The sequence below is a fragment of the Phalaenopsis equestris genome, unplaced genomic scaffold, assembly GCF_001263595.1.
Source record: "Phalaenopsis equestris unplaced genomic scaffold, ASM126359v1 Scaffold000540, whole genome shotgun sequence".
Classification (NCBI taxonomy): Eukaryota; Viridiplantae; Streptophyta; class Magnoliopsida; order Asparagales; family Orchidaceae; genus Phalaenopsis; species Phalaenopsis equestris.
The window spans coordinates 783,271-802,264 of NW_018164980.1; the positions used below are offsets into that span (position 1 = coordinate 783,271).

At 36.4% G+C, this 18,994-nt stretch overlaps 1 protein-coding gene across 1 annotated transcript; it reads left to right on the forward strand.

The window, feature by feature from the left end:
- Positions 1-589: 589 nt before the first annotated feature.
- Positions 590-17,544, forward strand: LOC110028906 (LRR receptor kinase BAK1-like). Its single transcript, XM_020730953.1, has 11 exons — positions 590-1,026; positions 6,675-6,807; positions 6,910-6,981; positions 9,685-9,828; positions 14,676-14,747; positions 14,842-14,913; positions 15,000-15,112; positions 15,436-15,570; positions 15,644-15,985; positions 16,202-16,596; positions 16,870-17,544. The coding sequence occupies exons 1-11, from the start codon at positions 933-935 to the stop codon at positions 17,182-17,184; spliced, it is 1,887 nt and encodes a 628-aa protein (XP_020586612.1). The 5' UTR covers positions 590-932; the 3' UTR covers positions 17,185-17,544.
- The last annotated feature ends 1,450 nt before the right edge of the window (positions 17,545-18,994 follow it).

An 18,994-nucleotide genomic window follows, 5' to 3' on the forward strand; every position in this document is an offset into this window, starting at 1 on the left:
ATGAATGAAGATATATATTTAACTTTGAAAAAAGAAATAATAATTATTTTTGGTTTGATGTGATGATAAAGATTTGAGTGCTATGCCCGTAAATATAAAAGTTTAGCTGATATATACAAGTACATAAAAATTATGTGCTCTATATGTCGATGCATCTTTCCCATACACCTATCCAAACACACACATACCACATATACAACAACTTAAACTTAACCTCTTGATTGAAAGTTAAAACTCTCAATCATTTTCCCAAAATAGTTCCGTACCCATAACATTATCTTGGATAAACTAAACCCCATTAGCCTTTAATCCACACAATCCTAGTCTATTATCATTACTAATCGTGATTTAAGCATGTAATTAGGTATAAGTGCTTCTCACATCGGAAACTGTGGGGGGAGGACTGGAATTATCTTTCGTCACACGTGGCTGCTTTGGGCCCCACGCGTCCTTGACCGTAGGGGACATTGCCCCGGTCCAACATTTCGCCGGCTGGGGTGCCGCGGGCGGGGGCGGGCCTTAAGCGTGCGTTTTGACAATCGGGCAGCGGGCAGCGGGCAGCGGGCAGCTTCCCCGGGTAGCCAATGGCCCTCCTCCGGTCCACCCCTGCGGTCTGCATGCGAGGTCCAGAGGGCGACCACCTCACTTTCTGCTGACCAAAAAGACATCCAGCGATTTTTCTCAAAGAAGAATAGAGAAAGAAAAGAGAGGAAGAGAAAAAAAAGGTTGGGTATAATATTCTCCAGATCGGCGGTGCATTAGCTTGAGATCGCATCTCTGTTGCTGAACGTGGGCTCTGATTTTCATCGAGAGGATTGCTGCGGGATTCGAGTTTTTGACGAGGTGTCTGGGGAGTCTGGGTGTGTTAAGAGGGGATTTTGTAATGGATCTGCGTTCTTTGTTGCAGTAGGTGAAGGATTTGCGCTGGAGAAATGGAGATGTGGATGCGGGAAGCCATGGAGAGGTGGTTTCTGTGCTTCATCTTGGTTCTCCATCCTCTTGCTAGAGTTCTCGCTAACATGGAAGGTATGCGATTGGCTTATTCATACTCTTGTGTTTTTTTTTTTTTTCTATTATTCCTTTATCTAATGATGATTGAGCCTGGACGGCAACGGAGATCCGGCTGTTTACAACACACGCGTGGTTAATCTTTCTAGTTGCTTTTAATGGTTGAATGATCGTCTGTGATGTGGTGGACTAATAAAATTTGAGAGATATTTCGGGGAATGAAGGGAAATATGTGGTTATGGTTTAATTGGGGGCATTTTCTTATATTAAGCTGGGATATGTTTTCTTCATTAGACATAATTCTACATTTAGAAGATTTATTTTCCTCCCTATCTGGAGTGTGCGAGTTTAGTGGAGGAGCAAATCCTACTGCTGTCACGACTAGTTCTTTTATCCTTTAAATAGCTGCGAAGTTCTTTTAAATTATTTTGTTTTACATGGTGTTTTCATTGCTCTTCTTCCCCTTAATGCCTGAACAGAGGTGTTAGAAGTGTATTTTTTAGATTCTTTCCAGTTATATGGTTCTGCAAACAGATATAGTTGTACAAGATATGCTGCAGATTTAGATATAGAACGAGCATAGCACATTTTGCCTAACAGGAAATAAAGATTCATCGCAGGCAAATGTAGAAGAACAAGGCTTGTGTTAGTATTTCACGAAATGTTCATCCTGAACTTCAATTTATCACATTTTCATTGTATTAACTATGAACCAAATCATGATTCAAAATTTGTGATTGCTTTCATTCCAATCCTACAAAGCTGTTTATCTAGTGATGAGCTTGTTTTTTGATATCTTTCTGCTCTACTTCTTATCTACCCAAATAGTGTTGAGCCTTTTTAAATATGTAAGTCCAACAGTTTAATAGGGAACGTGAGGATAGTGCAGAGCTTTTGATTGTATGAAATCTGCTTTCTTGCTTTCCTTACACTGCCATCGTTCATGTCTCTTATTTGTTGCTCTTTATTAGTTGTATGGATATACATATTTACAGACTGTCATTAGTTGCTTTTTAAAGTGAACATTTGCAGTGGAGCAGTACTTAGCATTTTCTTTATTCATAATATGACATGTACAACTAAGATTAAAATTTTGTTTTGATTGATTCTCTTAATGCCACCATCATCATCAGTCTCATCCAGACTTTTTTCTTTCATTTATTTTATGAATCATTATTTCCATTCATTCTTAGTGAGTATTGTATGAGGCGCTAATCTTATTTTGCTTGACTTCTAGCCTTATTATCTTTGGCCTATCCTTTTTCTTTTGAATCCTACCACATTAATTTTTCTAACATATTATGAGTGCATATCACGGCCTTCATTGCACATGGCGGAATCACTTAGATCTATTTTTCACTTACCTCTTGTTGGCATTGCTCTCATTCCGCTCTATTAAAAATATTCCTCATTATATAAAACTAGTTTTCTTTTGCATCTGTTTTAATATTTTTTTTATTTTTGCCAAATTTATTTTGATTATCAATTACTTGCTTATCTCAACACATGATTCTGCATCCATAGTTGGTATAATTGTATTTTTAATAGAGTTTATTTTAAGGCCCCATGATGTTTTATTAGCGAATAGTATATTACTCCTTGCTTACTTTTTAACCACATAGCATTAACTTTAGAAGTTATGTTCTTGTATATAGACTTTATTTATGCTAGTTCCAAGATACTTGTCACATCTACATGTCACTTTATTTTCCAACCATATTTGACTTATATTTATCATTTACACGGACACTAAAATTTTTATTATGTGCTTTGAACTAGAGAATTAAATGACTAGAGGAATTAATGTTACATTACTCAGGTTCTCCCTTGTTAGGATTTATAAGTCTTGGTTTGTTTGTATTTATTTATTTTTTGTTGTTGCTGATGTTAAAGTTCACATTCCAATCCTTAAAATGACAAGGGCTTACCTTTTTTTTTTTATTTTTGTTAATTTTTTTCCTTTTCAATGATGTTTAGGCGTGTTTGTCTGTATTGTAGAGTTTTTGATCTACCCACTATTCTCAGTTAATTGGCTCATAAAATTGCTATTCCTACAAATCTTTTTGTGATTCAGACGGCCTTTCGTCGCTTTGAACTCTCTATGATCATGTTACTGTTGTTGTTGCGAGATCTAGATATTCCAGTTGATATGGTACATATATAAATCAAACAGGAGAACGATCGACGAAGTGAAAAATAGAACGAGAAAAAACAACACAGCAGAACACACAGATTTACGTGGTTCGACGAATTGCCTACGTCCACGGAGTTGCAGAGGATTTTACTACTTGAGAATTTTACACCAGTCGATCACCTCGACTTACAAGAGAAATTTCTTATTCTTCGTTGCTCTCTCTATTATTCTCTCTCTATTATTCTCTCTCTATACCGAGATACACCGAAGAAGTCAAACTTACAAGAGAAATAAATCCAATTTCTCTTCTGCCACAAGCCACAAGAAGAAGCCTAGGGAGAACAATCTTCTTCTTCCTTCTTCCTTCTGCTGCAAGGAACTGCTCCTCCTTGCACTTCTCTTTCTCTGCCCCAAGGAAATCTTTTTCTATCCCGAGGAAATCGAAGAACTCAAAACTTGACTTCAAAACCCAAGGAGAGCCATCCGAAGTTTTTATCACGAACAGAAGGGAGCGAAGAGATGCTTCACTTCACAAAAGAGGAAGGCGGGAGTGGTTATTTGTGAAGAGGTGTGACTCTCCAAAGCAAAGGAACCGCCCAAGCATAGTGGATCGGGCTTCACCGTTTCTAACAAGTCTCCCACTTAGAAACCGGTACACAGGATGCAACATCTCCTTCCTCAAACTAATATCCTCCACTGACGGTGTCGTCATTTTCTTTAACATGTAATGATCCACTATGAATTCTCCAACTTGAGTCCTCCACCATGAATCATCTACCTTTGCAACTCAAAACCTCTGTCTTCACTCTAGAAGACCAACTGAAACTGCACCTCCACATAGCTTTGCACCTCCAAGCTATTTCCTGGGTCACTCTTGTTTCTTCTTACAACTCTCACTGCATGGGCAACATCCTGTCTCTGCTGAAAGCCTTTTTCAACAAGTTCAGCCTTGTACCTCTTACTGACATCACACTCAGTCTTCATCTGGTATACCCACTTGTTGTGCGATGCCTTCTTCCCTGGTGGAAGTTCTGCCAATTCCCACTTGCTCGAACTTTTATCTTGCAAGATTCTTCATAGCTCTGTGGTTTTTCAACATCTATTTGTGGAACAATATGAATGAGTGCCCCGAACCCACTTTCTTCTTCACTACCATCACTGCCCTGCACTGTGGCATGTGGTAGATTTACTACCACATTTAAAGCCTCTGAAAGCCCCTGATTCTACCACATTCAATGCCCCTGAATCTAAAACTATGAACTGTCAACAATAGTAAACTGTCAACAATAGTACATCCTGTAATTCTTCAGATACCACATTTGCGCTATCATTCTCCATCTTTTTAGGATTCTTGCAGTTATTCTTTATGTGACCAGCCTTGCCACAATTTCAGCAGGTTGACTGCTTACTAAAATTAGATTTTGATCTCTCTATACTTGAGTTCCTGTCAATCATGTCATGTCCCTCTGTAATCAACATTCAGTGCCGAACTCGAACTTGAGACCTAGCCAGAATCTTTCTCAGAATCTTTCTTGCAAACTTCATCAGCCAAAATCAAATCACGAATATCATCGTATTTTAATTTAGATTTACCCGCAGAACTACTAACTGTTATCATTATGGCTTCCCAATTATTTGACAATGAAACCAACAAGATCAGTGCACATATCTCATCATTAAAATCAATTTTCACGGATGACAATTGATTTGTGATAATATTGAAATTATTCAGGTGTTGAGCAACATAAACGCCTTCCACCATCTTCAAATTGAATAACTTGTTCATCAAGTGCACCTTGTTATTCACCGATGACTTTTCATACATACCTGATAAGACTGTCATGATATCTGCAGTCATATTTTCCTTAACGACGATGTGTGCAACAAACCTCGATAGGGTCAATCGAATAACCCCCAGAACTTATTGATCCAACAAATTTCATTCAGCATCATCCATCTTTTCAGGTCTTTTTTCTAATAACAGAAGATGTAGTTTCTTCTAATAAAGATAATCCTCTATCTGCATTCTCCAATGACCAAAATTTGTGCCATCAAACTTCTTGATCCCTGAAACCTTCACTTCATCTGCATCATCTGCAACCATCATTCTTTTTTCTCAGATCCGAAACCATGCTCTGATACCAGTTGTTGTTGCGATATCTAGATATATCAGTTGATGTGGTATATATATAAATCAAACAGGAGAAAGATCGACGAAGTGAAAAATAAAAGAAGGAAAATCACACCAGAATAGAATAAGATAGCGGAACACATAGATTTACGTGGTTCGGCAAATTTGGTTCGGGGTTCGGCAAATTGCCTACTTCCACGGAGTTGCAGAGGATTTTACTACTTGAGAAATTTACACTAGTCGATCACCTCGACTTAAAAAAGGAATCTCTCACTCTTCGTTGCTCTTTCTCTTCTCTCTCTGTTCTTCTCTCTCTATACCGAGATACACCGAAGAAAACTCTACACTGAGATACACCGAAGAAGACAAACTTACAAGAGAAATAAACCCAATTTATCTTCTGCCACAAGCCACCAAGAAGAAGCCTAGGGAGAACAATCTTTTTATTCTTCCTTCTTCTTCCTTCTGCCGCAAGGAACTGCTCCTCCTTGCACTTCTCTCCCTCTGCCCCGAGGAAACCTTCCTCTATCCCGAGGAAACCGAAGAAGAATTCAAAGCGTCACTTCAAAACCCAAGGAGAGCCATCCGAAACTTTTATCATGAACAGGAGAGAGCGAAGAAATACTTCACTTCACAAAAGAGGAAGGCGGGAGTAATTATTTGGTAAGATGTGTGACTCTCCAAAGCAAAGTAACCACCCAAGCATAGTGGACCGGGCTCCACCGTTTCTAACAGTTACCTGTGGCTTTGTATTGATCTTGCCGTATGATCTTCTATTTAGCGTCTCCTTGCAAACTTTGCAAACTTTATATTGGTTTGGCTGTGCAATCTTCTATTTTAGCAGCTTTCTATATATTTATTTCTAGTACCACTCGTGTACTCTCTACGCATCTGTCTTGTTGTTTTCTATTCTGCAGCTCTTTATTAAGTGTGACTTCTATATTATCTATGACTAATTAAGGGAACTAATAATTGAACTTATGATTATAAATAGGGTCATTACATGTACAAAAGTTCAGTTAGTGGTTGAAAATATCTAAGGCATGTGTGATTCCTTTTACTTCACTGATTATGTGCTTGATCAAGTAAGAGACTCGAAGAATAGGCTATCACTTTATTCGGAGCAAGACTTGTTTTTTTTACGAATTCTTTCAATTGTTCTTCTTTTTTTTTATGTGATTTGTTATTGTGTTTGAACGAGTGATTACACGTATTGAAATTTAATATATCTAGATTCCATCAAGTGCATGAATTACAAAACTACTGCGCATATGGCTGCCAAGGTTTTTTGTAATGCTTTAACTTACAAGGTTCTTCTTATAAGAATTCCCCGTTAAGATTTTGTTGCACTATAAATGTAATTTTTTATATGTCTCTTGATTTGTTATACTTTGCGTACAGGTGATGCCTTGCACAGCCTACGCACAAATCTGAATGACCCTAACAATGTGCTGCAGAGTTGGGATCCAACTCTTGTTAATCCATGCACTTGGTTCCATGTAACATGTAACAGTGAAAATAGTGTTATTAGAGTGTAAGTTGATGAACATAATACTGAATTTGATTTAATTTTCATGTTATTCCGAATGACTGCATTTTCAATCTTCTGTTTGGCTCTTTGATTGTTGTATTTCAGTGATCTGGGAAATGCACAGTTATCCGGTCAATTGGTCCCCCAACTTGGGCAGTTGAAAAATTTACAGTATCTGTAAGCTATCTAGTTCTTATGGATTTTTTGTTTTTCCTACGTTTGAATGTGCTTTTGATTTGCAAATATTCTCTTACTCTAGAGAACTTCTTAAGAAGCCATGACACATGCTTTCTTCTTTCTCTGTGAGCATTATTCATATTGAATTCTATCTTCTCTTACTAGACTTTTCAAGTTGTATGGCAAAAGAATAGATGTCAATTATCAAATGACTACTTATTCAACCTGCCGATTATGTCAGTGGTTTGGGGCAGATAATATGAAAATAAATACGTTACATCTACCTTAAATAGTTCATAATTTTTATTCTTTAAAAGCCATTAACCTTGTCTATTTTTAGATAAAAGAAAAGCAGCGTATGCTTGGAAAAATATCATGATTCGGTGGATGGATGCATTGATTCGCCTGGATATTTTAATTTTATTTTTCATAATTTTGCTTGAAAAAGATAAAATCTAAATTGGTGACATGACCCCTAATTTTCTCTTCAATGTTATCTTTTTAGTATTTTAGCATTGAATATATAGTAAGGCGTGCATATGATGCCTAATCTGTTAAGAATTTGGAATTTATAATAATTGTTGCCAATATACCTTAGCTTTAAATGTGGGAAAAATCATTATGTCCACGACAATTCCATGACAAGCATGTGGATATGATTATTGGCATCGGTTTTTATTTTGACACCCAAGGAGCGAGGACATGCACATAGCTAAACATCGTGGACAACATACATTTTGATCTTATTTTATCTATTCAAAATATTAATTGGGATCGATTTGTCAAATGCATCTTCAGTATTTAAAAATATTTTTTGGGGGTGCCACACCAATATTTTACTTTATAAAATGATAGCATGCCTGTTAGTTGTGCTTTACCCCGCCTTTTGGGCTGTTATCAAAGGGTAATGGCTTATGTGGACTCTAGGACTGTTTCGCCAACTTGGGGCTAGTATGCTTATGTTGCCAATATACCTTAGCTTAGGTGTGGAATGTTAGCATGAGTTTGTGAGACATTTATATTTGAAGCGAATAATGTGGTTGGATTTAATTTATGCGAACATTCATAATAAAAAGCCCTAGCTTGCTCCTCTCTTCAACTTTATCCGTCAAGAATAATATAACTTTGTTGAGCCATTCATGCTATATAAGACCGTCTCTCCAACTTTGGGTTATTGTGTGCACGTCTTAAACGATTATGTATGAGCTTTTAGCATGAGTTTGAGTGAGACATTTACATTTGAAGTCCATAGTGTGATTGGGTTTAATTTGTGGATACTCACAGTTAAATTCTCTAGCCTACTCCTCCCTTGTACTTTATGACTGAAGAACGCTTTTGTTGATTAGTTCATTCTATTTACAATTGCCAAATAATTAGTACCCTTGATGAACAAATTGATACTCATTCATATAATACCCACTTATATTTGTTCGTTTACATAATTGAATAAACTTGAACAAATGTTTAAAAGCTCATCATTTAAATGCATAGGCTTTAGCATTGAACTGCTTGTTCATATATGTTTGTGAGCATACGTGTTGTTGTTTATCTAGTAGCTCATTGAAAACTCAATAAAATGTTTATTTAATGATAGACTTAATTTCTTACTTAAAGACTTATACTATGTTTCTGTAACAAATTATGTATTATTCACTTTCAAAATAATGTATATTATAGGTATAAGTATGATAAAAAAGTCCAATAAGTAGCTAGATATATAAATCAAAGTATTTTTCTAATCATTATTTAGTTTTTGCAAAACATTTTAATAATACTTAGTAATTTTTTTCAATTATAACTAACGTCTATAAATTTAATTATGTTGATAATAAGGTTGAATGGTCAAATCATTATAATCTAATATATATTTAGTATGACACGACTTACGCTCGACAATGATGCAAAAGTTTATATGAAATCTTATAAACAAATTTGAGCAAGCATTTAAAACTTGATCCATTTTCTTGCTCTGCTAAAATTTTCTAAGAAAATAAATGAATGAACTTTAAAAAGGTAGTAATCGGATCGATTTGATTCGACTCATTTCAACTAAAGCAGAATGAATTTATTTATTAAAGCATGATAAGCATAGCAGCAAATGAAGCTTTTAAAGCTGGTTGTCATGGCCATATGTACCCATCAATTGGTTATGTGCGTGCAATTGGGGTTTGGTTGGTCGTGGCCCATGCCTAAGAAAGTATGTCTTTGAGCAAAGGTGGAGTGGAGCTTGCCGTGTTAGCATTTCGAAGGTTGCCTTTTTGAAAATGGTATTGGAGATCTACGGTGTGCAACTTTTTAAGCCTGTGTCATGTAACTAGTGTTTTTTTAAACATTCAGTGGGAAGAAAACCGATTTTGTGGAAGTTTCGATGATATGCTACAGTTGGACTTCATCCTCTTAACATATATTCGAGTCCAAGCTGGCAAAAATTTGGAGTCTTTTGCTCAGGCTTGGTAAAAAGGCGGTTCTCTTCAAACTTTGCCCATTGAAATGACCTGGTATAACAAGTGATGCGGTAATGTCAAACTTTAAAGTGAAGAGTATGGTAGACCATGGTTTAAATCTTAATTAACTTGCAAAATACTATGTTCTTTTTTTAGAATTACTAGTTTTTTATCACTTGTTTCTGATGATCTTGATCACATGCTTTTAAGGAGCAGATTTAATTGATCAGCATCTTTTACTTATGTATTCTCTTGACAGGGAACTTTACAGTAACACTATCAGTGGGATAATTCCAACTGAACTTGGCGATCTGGCAAACCTGGTCAGCTTAGACTTGTATCTTAACAACTTCACTGGCAATATACCTGATTCTTTAGGGAAGCTAACACAGCTCCGTTTCCTGTATGATAACTCAAACTTATGTTGTTATTTTAAATTTTGTTTATTCTTATGCTTATAATGTCCATTCATGGTTAGCAAAAGTTGCCATTTCTCATGAAGTCCTTTGTGTAGTTTTTGTTTAATTCTGAAGTCGTAGTTATTATTTTCTACCTTTATTAGAGCATAGACTGCTGCACTTCTTAAATCTACTATTAGTATTTCTAAGAGCACTAATGGATTATTTAGTCAAAATGCAATTCTTAGGAAATGACTTGTTAGTTTCTCTCAATTTGAAACCATACTCTTGGATGACTGAATTCTAGGCAATATAATGTGTGAAATATGTTTAACTTCCTGTTGTAGGATGTTTTTGGGTCTACGCTTCTTAATTAAACTAGATGATTTGTTGTATGTAAATATATTTTAGTTTAAAAATACTTAAATGAAAAGGATACCAATTAAAAGAAATACTTGCTTGTTGACGTTTAAAAAGTATTGAATCTAATTAGATTTAATTAAATTTAACTAATATTAAGTCATTTAATCCCGCTCTCATCCCATCAACTGTTCACGCTTCTGTTAGAAGTAGGACGTCTTCTGTATCTTCTTCATTGGCATGTCTCCAGTCTTCCCCCTTTGTGTTAGTTTCTCTCTGACGATCTTCCTTATTCTATCTTTTCGAAGTTCTTCGTTCCTCTCTACTGTTCTCTCTCGATCACAACAAAATCGTAGGTCCCTTACCTTTTTTTTCGTTGTTGTTCTCCCTCCTCGTTGATCTCTGCAGCACTTCACCACACTTCACCTAAGCCTTGCCGAAATTCCTGTCGTCGTGTGACGCCAACCCGCCAAAACTCGTGCAAAGTTCACTCATCCTTGTCCTGTCGCTCCTCCCTGTGCCTAAAGTCTCTAACACGAACTTACCTTGCACAATGCGTTATCGTCCCTGTCTTCCTCCACTTCCTCTTCTCCCTCGGTTCGAAACCCACACAACAACGTTGAAGCACTGCCTCATCTACTGCGATCTTCGACGCTGGAATCATGCACGAGCCTTCCGATCTCCTCTATCTCCCTACTTGGCACAGTGCTGCACAGAAAAGCTGCATTTGATCTTCTTCGTCATTCCGTACAACAGAGCCACGATCCCTTTCGCCTGTACCGTCCCTTAAGTAAGCTTCTTGTTTCGGTTGAAGGCAATCATTTTTAAGTTCTAAATGAATTAAATAAATGCAAGAGCATTTTTTGAAATATTTCAAATTTGAAGATTTTTAATGCAAATAAATTTCAAGAATACTTTCTAAATCAAATATGGAATATAATATTTGGAGATCCATGAAAGTATTTTGAACTTGCATGAGTTAAAACTTCTAATAAATGAGCTATGTATGATTTCAAATTGCTGCATATGCCTCTTTATGGAACGAATTGTCTCTTAAACACAAATTGCTGCATATGCCTCTTTATTGAACTGCATATGCTAACATATAAAGTCAAATGCCCGCATGTGTTGCAACTAATGTATTGAATGCTCAAATGCTAGGTTCAAGAATTTTGCTCAGGTTAATCAAACCACATTGTCTATAGGGCAGAGTTGTAAGTCCCGCCTAACTAGTTTAATATTTCTCCTTATAAGGACTGGAATTGACGAGTCTAGTAGTTTTGAAATAAACGTTCATATCCTAAAATATGAATTTACAAGTCCAAATCACCTAGTACAATCCTTCTACTTATAAGGATAACATTTGACAAGACTTAAACTAACAAAATTAAATGCCCCTGCTTTAAATTTAAAAGTTTAAAATATTCAACAGTCCGATGATGACCGATTTGATAGAATATTTCAACCAAAAGAGTTGATCTTTAATATCAAGTTTTTTCAAAATAACCAACTAATATGCAAGTAAAATTCAACCACTTAAAAGCTAAAAGCAAAAATCTGTCCGCACTTTTCAACAATTTATCAAGGGTGGCAAATTTTTGATTGATTTCAGCTCCGAAAAAGCGAATGCCATATCAAATGTATCAATATATTTACAATCAAAGTAATTGCATGCCAGTAAGGACATGACACAAGTTCTTTGTCCGCGTGGTTTTGCTGCCAAATGACATCATAAAAATAGCGGTTATGACCAAAACCCTCTTACCGGGTGGTTGCCGCCAATTGACATCATTATATTACGGTCACGGTCGCAACCCGTATGTTTCATAATAGTTTTCTATCATTTGAGTTGTGAATCATAAGTGTGCAATTGATTGACATCAAACTTTTTGTTAGCTAAGGTCAACTTAAATTTGTCCACATAGATAGACATCCACCCATGGCTGCTGACACGAATTCTTCTGTCAGGTTAGGTCGACTACCTCCTATGACTAAGTAGATCAGGGACCATGACGACCTGGGATGATGGAACCAGGGGATCTTGATCAGGTTTCATCTTCATTCTCGTCATCCGCTTTAAGCTTCAAATGATGAATTCTACAATTTAAATCTTAAGTTTGCTGCAATTGTATATTAAATACTCAATTTTTAATGACTAGCCTTAATCGAAAGTGGTCTTCAGTTATCGGGAGGGGTAATTAATCATAGGGGTTTACACCTATGGGAAAACTCAAACCCCATATCAAAAATTCCTTGTTAAATGAGGGTGAAATCTCTGGGTAGTGTTTTATCTACAATCTAATCCGTCTTCTGAAAATTCAACCCTCCCAAACCCTCTCTAAAAACAAAAATAAAATAAAATGTAGAGAGTTCTCGGAGAGCGTTCGTTAATTTTCGGAGCCTGCATTGCTTTCTTTTGAATTAAACTATAAAACATCATATATCCAAACATAATCTAGCGTCTTTTAAATCAAAGAAATCAAAATAAAATGAGGCCATAAAAATCACAAGCTGAATGGGATTCAGACCGCAATAAACAAATTCGGTTTGTATTAGATTTGATCAAATTCGATCATGCTTACAACATTTAATAGAAAACTATTTTGAGTAGAATAAAATAAAAAACAAGTTTTCAAATCAAGAATATTCATAATTTGATTATCAATCAAAGTGTAAGGGCCACCCGCCGTTTTTGCACGAAGTGGAATTCGAAGGTTGATCTACTAAAAAATGCCATTGCGAAATTGCATCATGTTACAATTATCTCCAATAAATCTTATGCTCAGATCCCCAGTCTCTCCCCTTCTTGTTAACCTTCTTTTCCTTTTCTCAGTCAACCGTTGTAATCTTTTTGGTAAGCACTCCTCCTAGATGCTTAAGTTGTTCGGATTCATTTGTCATTCCTAAGGATTATAGGATTGCTATTACATGTTTTGGTTGCAAGTAGGGGGGTCAGTCTCCCAAATTTTGTCTTTATTCTTTATGAAAGGAGTCATTTTTTAATCTATATCCCTTTCTTGCAAAATGTTGGAGATGATAAATTGTGTTTACAACTTTATGGTTTTCCTTAATTCCAAAACTAGAATCAAAGATAAGATAGGCATTGATATCAAAGTCCTTCGTAGCATGAATCTTTTCCTGCTAAGCCAGTGAATTTAGAAGTCTTTACAACTTCATTAAGATTCTTTTGTTTTACTATGTTTTGGATGCATGATGGTAGAAGCATTAACTTCTAGAAGGATAATTGATTTCTGAATGTCCTTTTGTCACCTAATTCTATAATATTTTTTCTTTTGCCAGGAATCATAATAATTTGGTGGTTTCTTTTTATTCTAATGATAGGGAGTGGCATGATCGTTGGGGAAGCATCTCATTTCAAAGATTACAAGGAACTCTACCTATCACATATCAATTACTTCAAACTAAAACTTGATTATGAAATATTCTTGTGGCTTCCAGCTTCTATTGTTATATTCTCTTTCTGCATGAATGAAACATTTCTTACATATCATAGATATTGGGTTTGGATATCCATGGTTCTCCTCAAAATTAGAGTTCTCTATATCTTTGTATTACTCATAAGAATATCCTAGGAAAGCATGCTATCTTTCAAAAATGTGTTTGACAATATTTCTCATCGTCTCTTATTATAAATTGCTAGAGGAAGGCTTTCAATTCTTTTTTGGTCGTGTTTCCATCTTTAATGCTTGGAAAAGATTATATAATCTTCTTCCTATTTCCTCTCCTTGCAAGCTTTGATTTTACATGCACCTCATGATGTCAATATTTAACAGAACGGATATCATACTTGGAATAGATTGCACCCTTAAATTGAGGCTGAGAATGATAGTGTGTGCACAATCAGTAATAGTCTTGTTGTCATATTGTTGATTAGAGATATCATACTTGAATCAGTGATAGTCTTGTTGTCATCTTGTTGATTAGAGATATCATACTTGAATTAGAGATAGTCTTGGTGTCATATTGTTGATTAGAGATATCATACTTGAGATTCAAGTATGAAATATTGTCTTGTTGTCATATTGTTGATTAGAGATATCATACAAGACGGTGCTGACATATTGTTGATTCTATTTTTTGTATACAAGAACAATAGATTGCACCCTTAAATTAAGGCTGAGAATATAACAGTACATTCTTATTAGGATAGTGAAAATTGTTTAAGGGAATAAATGTAATTTTATAGTAAGTTATGTATTTTAGGATAGAACACACACCACAAGAAGACAGCTAACACTTTCTGTGAGAAACCCTATTCCATTAGTCCTCACAGTACTTAGGCATATGATTGAGCTAAATAGCCTCCTTATGCACTAGTGCTTTCCGAATGTGAAAGTTTACAACTTCTCTGCTTCTGCTGGTGCCATGATGAATAGCTGTTTTTAGTTGGTTTATATTTATGTATAACCTTCTGTTGGATATTTCTAACTTAAATATAATTTCTTCCTTTATCTATTTTTTGGAAGAATAGTCGACTCAACAACAACAGCTTATCTGGTCAAATTCCTGTATCTTTAACGAATATCTCTACACTTCAAGTTCTGTAAGTAACTTTTTGTGTGGTACTATTAATTTTAATCCTCTGATGAAGTTTTGTTTCTGATACCATGAATCCTTTTCCTGAACAAACATTGCAGAGATTTGTCAAACAACAACTTATCCGGGGGAGTTCCATCCAATGGATCCTTCTCTCTATTCACACCTATCAGGTTTTTTCCAGTCTGATGTTGTTAGTCTTTTGGCCGATGGTGACTTATTTTGACATTTTGCCACTATTTTATGCCAAAAAATGTAGTTTTGCAAACAATCCTCTTTTATGTGGTCCCGGCACAACGAAGGCCTGTCCCGGTGGCCCCCCTCTCCCCCCGCCACCTCCGCTTATTTTGCCAACGCCTCCTTCTTCTCCAGGTAATGATTTCCAGGTATTGAGCAATTTTTTTCTTTATGGTAATTTAATTCTGCATTATGCCTAGAAGATATGCTTTACTTTTAATACAATATTAAACTGTCCATATGATGTTACTGAAATATGGTAGTTATACTTTCAAGAAATATGGTAGTTATGCTCTACTTATAATAACATTTTTATCTATTTCAAATTAATCTCTGAAGACTCACATTTAACTACTGAAGACTCTCTGAGCAGAACCTGTTGTGAAAATTTGGTATGTAGAATTGAAAGTTATGGATATCTGATTTTTTGTACTTTCCGACTTATCATTTTTTTAAAGGAAATAGCGCCTCCAGCACTGGAGCAATAGCCGGTGGAGTTGCTGCTGGTGCTGCTTTGCTGTTTGCTGCGCCTGCCATTGGTTTTGCATGGTGGCGCCGGCGTAAACCGCAGGAATACTTCTTTGATGTACCTGGTTAGTATCTGTGCTTGCTAGCACATGTTTTATGTTGCCTATGAATACTTGGTAACATTTATAAGTTTTACAGCTGAGGAGGATCCAGAAGTCCACCTAGGCCAGCTTAAGAGGTTCTCGCTCAGAGAGTTGCAAGTTGCAACTGACGGTTTTAGCAACAAGAACATTTTGGGTAGAGGCGGTTTTGGGAAGGTTTACAAAGGACGACTTGCAGATGGTTCACTGGTGGCAGTAAAGAGGCTTAAGGAGGAGCGCACACCTGGAGGGGAGCTTCAGTTCCAGACTGAAGTAGAGATGATTAGCATGGCCGTCCATCGAAATTTACTTCGGCTTCGTGGATTTTGTATGACACCCACTGAACGTTTGCTTGTATATCCATACATGGCTAATGGGAGTGTAGCTTCTTGTTTGCGAGGTACTTGTTTTCTTGTAGTGGAGTCACTTAAACATTTTTTAATATTTTCTTAAACTTTAGAACTTCTCTTCCTTGTTAATGTTTCAAATGCATGATGACTTATCAGCTGAGATTTGCCACTGCCCCTTTGTTAATTCTGCATGAAAAAATTCATTCGTGAAGCAGATCTCAGTTTTAAATTTCTTTTTAAACCTCTAATAATCACTTGGTTTACAGAACGTCCACCGAATCAACCGCCACTTGAATGGACAACCAGGAGAAGGATTGCATTGGGATCTGCTAGGGGTCTTTCTTACTTACACGATCACTGTGATCCAAAGATAATTCACAGGGATGTCAAAGCTGCAAATATTTTGTTGGATGAGGAATATGAAGCAGTTGTGGGTGACTTTGGTCTTGCCAAACTTATGGACTACAAGGATACACATGTAACAACGGCCGTGCGTGGAACGATTGGGCATATTGCCCCTGAGTATCTGTCTACTGGGAAATCCTCAGAGAAGACTGATGTCTTTGGCTATGGGATCATGCTTCTGGAGCTCATCACAGGGCAAAGGGCATTTGACCTTGCCCGGCTTGCTAATGATGATGATGTTATGCTGCTTGACTGGGTAAGCTTATATTCTTTTCTCTTGTCTGCTTAAATATATTTATCTACTTGCTTTTATTCAGATTAATCTTATTTTCCAGCTACAGAGTCTGCTATTTTTAGCGTTCTTTTGCTGCAATTTCTCATGTTTGCTTATTTAATTTGATTTTAATTAATTGCATTTTCTAGTTGACAACATTGCAGTTTGGCTAATTCTTTTCGAGAAACCTATATGTGTTTCTTTATGTTTCTCAAAGTACTTACTTGCTTGTAATCTGCTTCATGCTGTGCTTAGGTCAAAGGACTTTTGAGAGAGAAGAAGCTGGATATGTTAGTAGATCCCGATCTTCAGGATAACTACATAGAAGCCGAGGTTGAATCTCTCATCCAAGTTGCCCTTCTCTGTACCCAAGGGTCACCTGTGGAACGACCTAAAATGTCAGAAGTGGTCAGGATGCTAGAAGGTGATGGCCTTGCTGAGAGATGGGAGGAGTGGCAGAAAGTTGAGGTTATCCGCCACGACTTGGAGATGGCTCCTCACAGAAACCCGGATTGGATTGTCGATTCCACCGACAATCTTCATGCAGTGGAGCTATCAGGTCCCAGATGACCTGCATTCCAATCGCCTAAAGAGGATGATATTTGTGGATGGCCTCCACCTTTTAAAACGACCTTTTTCTAGTTCTTAAAACCACCCATTTCTCCATCATGGCTAAGATCATAGTTCTGTATATTCATCCAGGGGCATTATATTTGTTTAGCAATTTGTCAATGTGATAGTTTTTTTTTTTTTTTTTTTCTTCTTCTGCCGGGACCTTATTGCAGGGGATAAATAGAAGGCTCTGCAGAAAATTCCGTTGGTAAAGGACACCTATTTATGGGTATGTGCAATTTGTCATCTTTCATAGCAATGTCTAATGAATTTGTCAAGAATTGGAAAATAGATAATGGCGATTTTTCTCTAGAATTTCCTTCCCTTATGTGTCTCATATGTTCAATGGTTTCAAAGCCAGTATTGAAATTGCTTCATTTTCGAGTAAGGCGTTCAACAAGCAGAAATTCAAATATTGGAAGCCTTTGCTTTTGAAGTTGGGTTAACGATAGAGTACAAAAGTGTCATCTGGAACTTTCACGATTGGGTTGAAGGCCATTACTTTTCTGGGATTGACTTCTTGTGTATTCTAGATAAGGGCATAAGTGGTTGGTCAGAGTTTTGTCGAAAGCCCAGTTAATTTGAATCTCTTTGATCCAGATATGATGCTCTAAGTTTAGGCATGTGATAAAATCGCCACGCTGTGCTCATAAATAAGGAAAAATCTTCTAATTTCAATGTTTTTAGTTGATCAACTGAGCTTTGGTTTCGGCTAGTACTGCTACCTTCACATTTTTGGCCAATGCCAATTATTATCAAAATAATCAGTGATGAAATTATTATATATTCAATGAATTATTCTGATAAAATTGCTATAATGACATTTTATCCTTCATTAATAGCAGTTTGCATTTCTTGACCTTAAGATTGCTCGGCTTAACTTCTTACAGCAGTTTTGTCGATAAGTTCTTTTTTTTTTTTCTTGCATCGCTATCAAATGCAAAATTCGTTATACTGATTGAACTTGTAAACTTTAAATAACTATATGCATTTTTTTAATTTTTATGAAGAAAAATGACGGCCAATTTTAGTTGATAAAAAATTTAAAATGGATTCTGTGTATTGATAAATAAAAATATCGATGCTGCATTCAGGTGGTGCCTCCCTAAGAATTTATTGCCGGCAGAGTTGCCGGTAGGGGTGTCAATGAGTCTGGTTGAGTTCAGTTTTGGTGTAAATGAGCTTGATACGCCATCAATAAATTTTTATCATTTGATCTGAAGGATAAGCTGTCGTTAATCCTAGATTTTATAAATAGAGCATTATTCATCTCTTAAGAGAGGAACAGATCTTGAACTAGAGAGAAACCAGAGCTTAGAGGAGTTGAGGTCTCTGAGTTTCATACCTAAGATCCAATAAATGTTGTCATCTCTCGTAGCCGCCGACCACCCTCGCTCATAACTAGTCGCCATCAGTCGATCGCCATCGGCCACCACTTGCTCCTGTGATGAAGCTACTTGCAGAATCATAATGCACGCTGTGACATCTTAGCATATGTTGTGAAACTGAAAAACACCTGATGGAGCAGTACATCACCCTATACACTATGCAACAACACCTTGAAGACAATGAGCTGGAATCTCTGAAATCGCTCAAAATTGCAATCACCCCCGACTACTGTGCAACAAGTATTACATCGTGACAAACTATGTAGTCATTTCCCGCCTGTGAACAAGTACTCATATTTTTACACATCAATTTATAGTGGGTTTTTTTGATTGGGCCAATTCCCATGATTTTTTCCCTTTAAGGTTTGGCGTCTCAACAT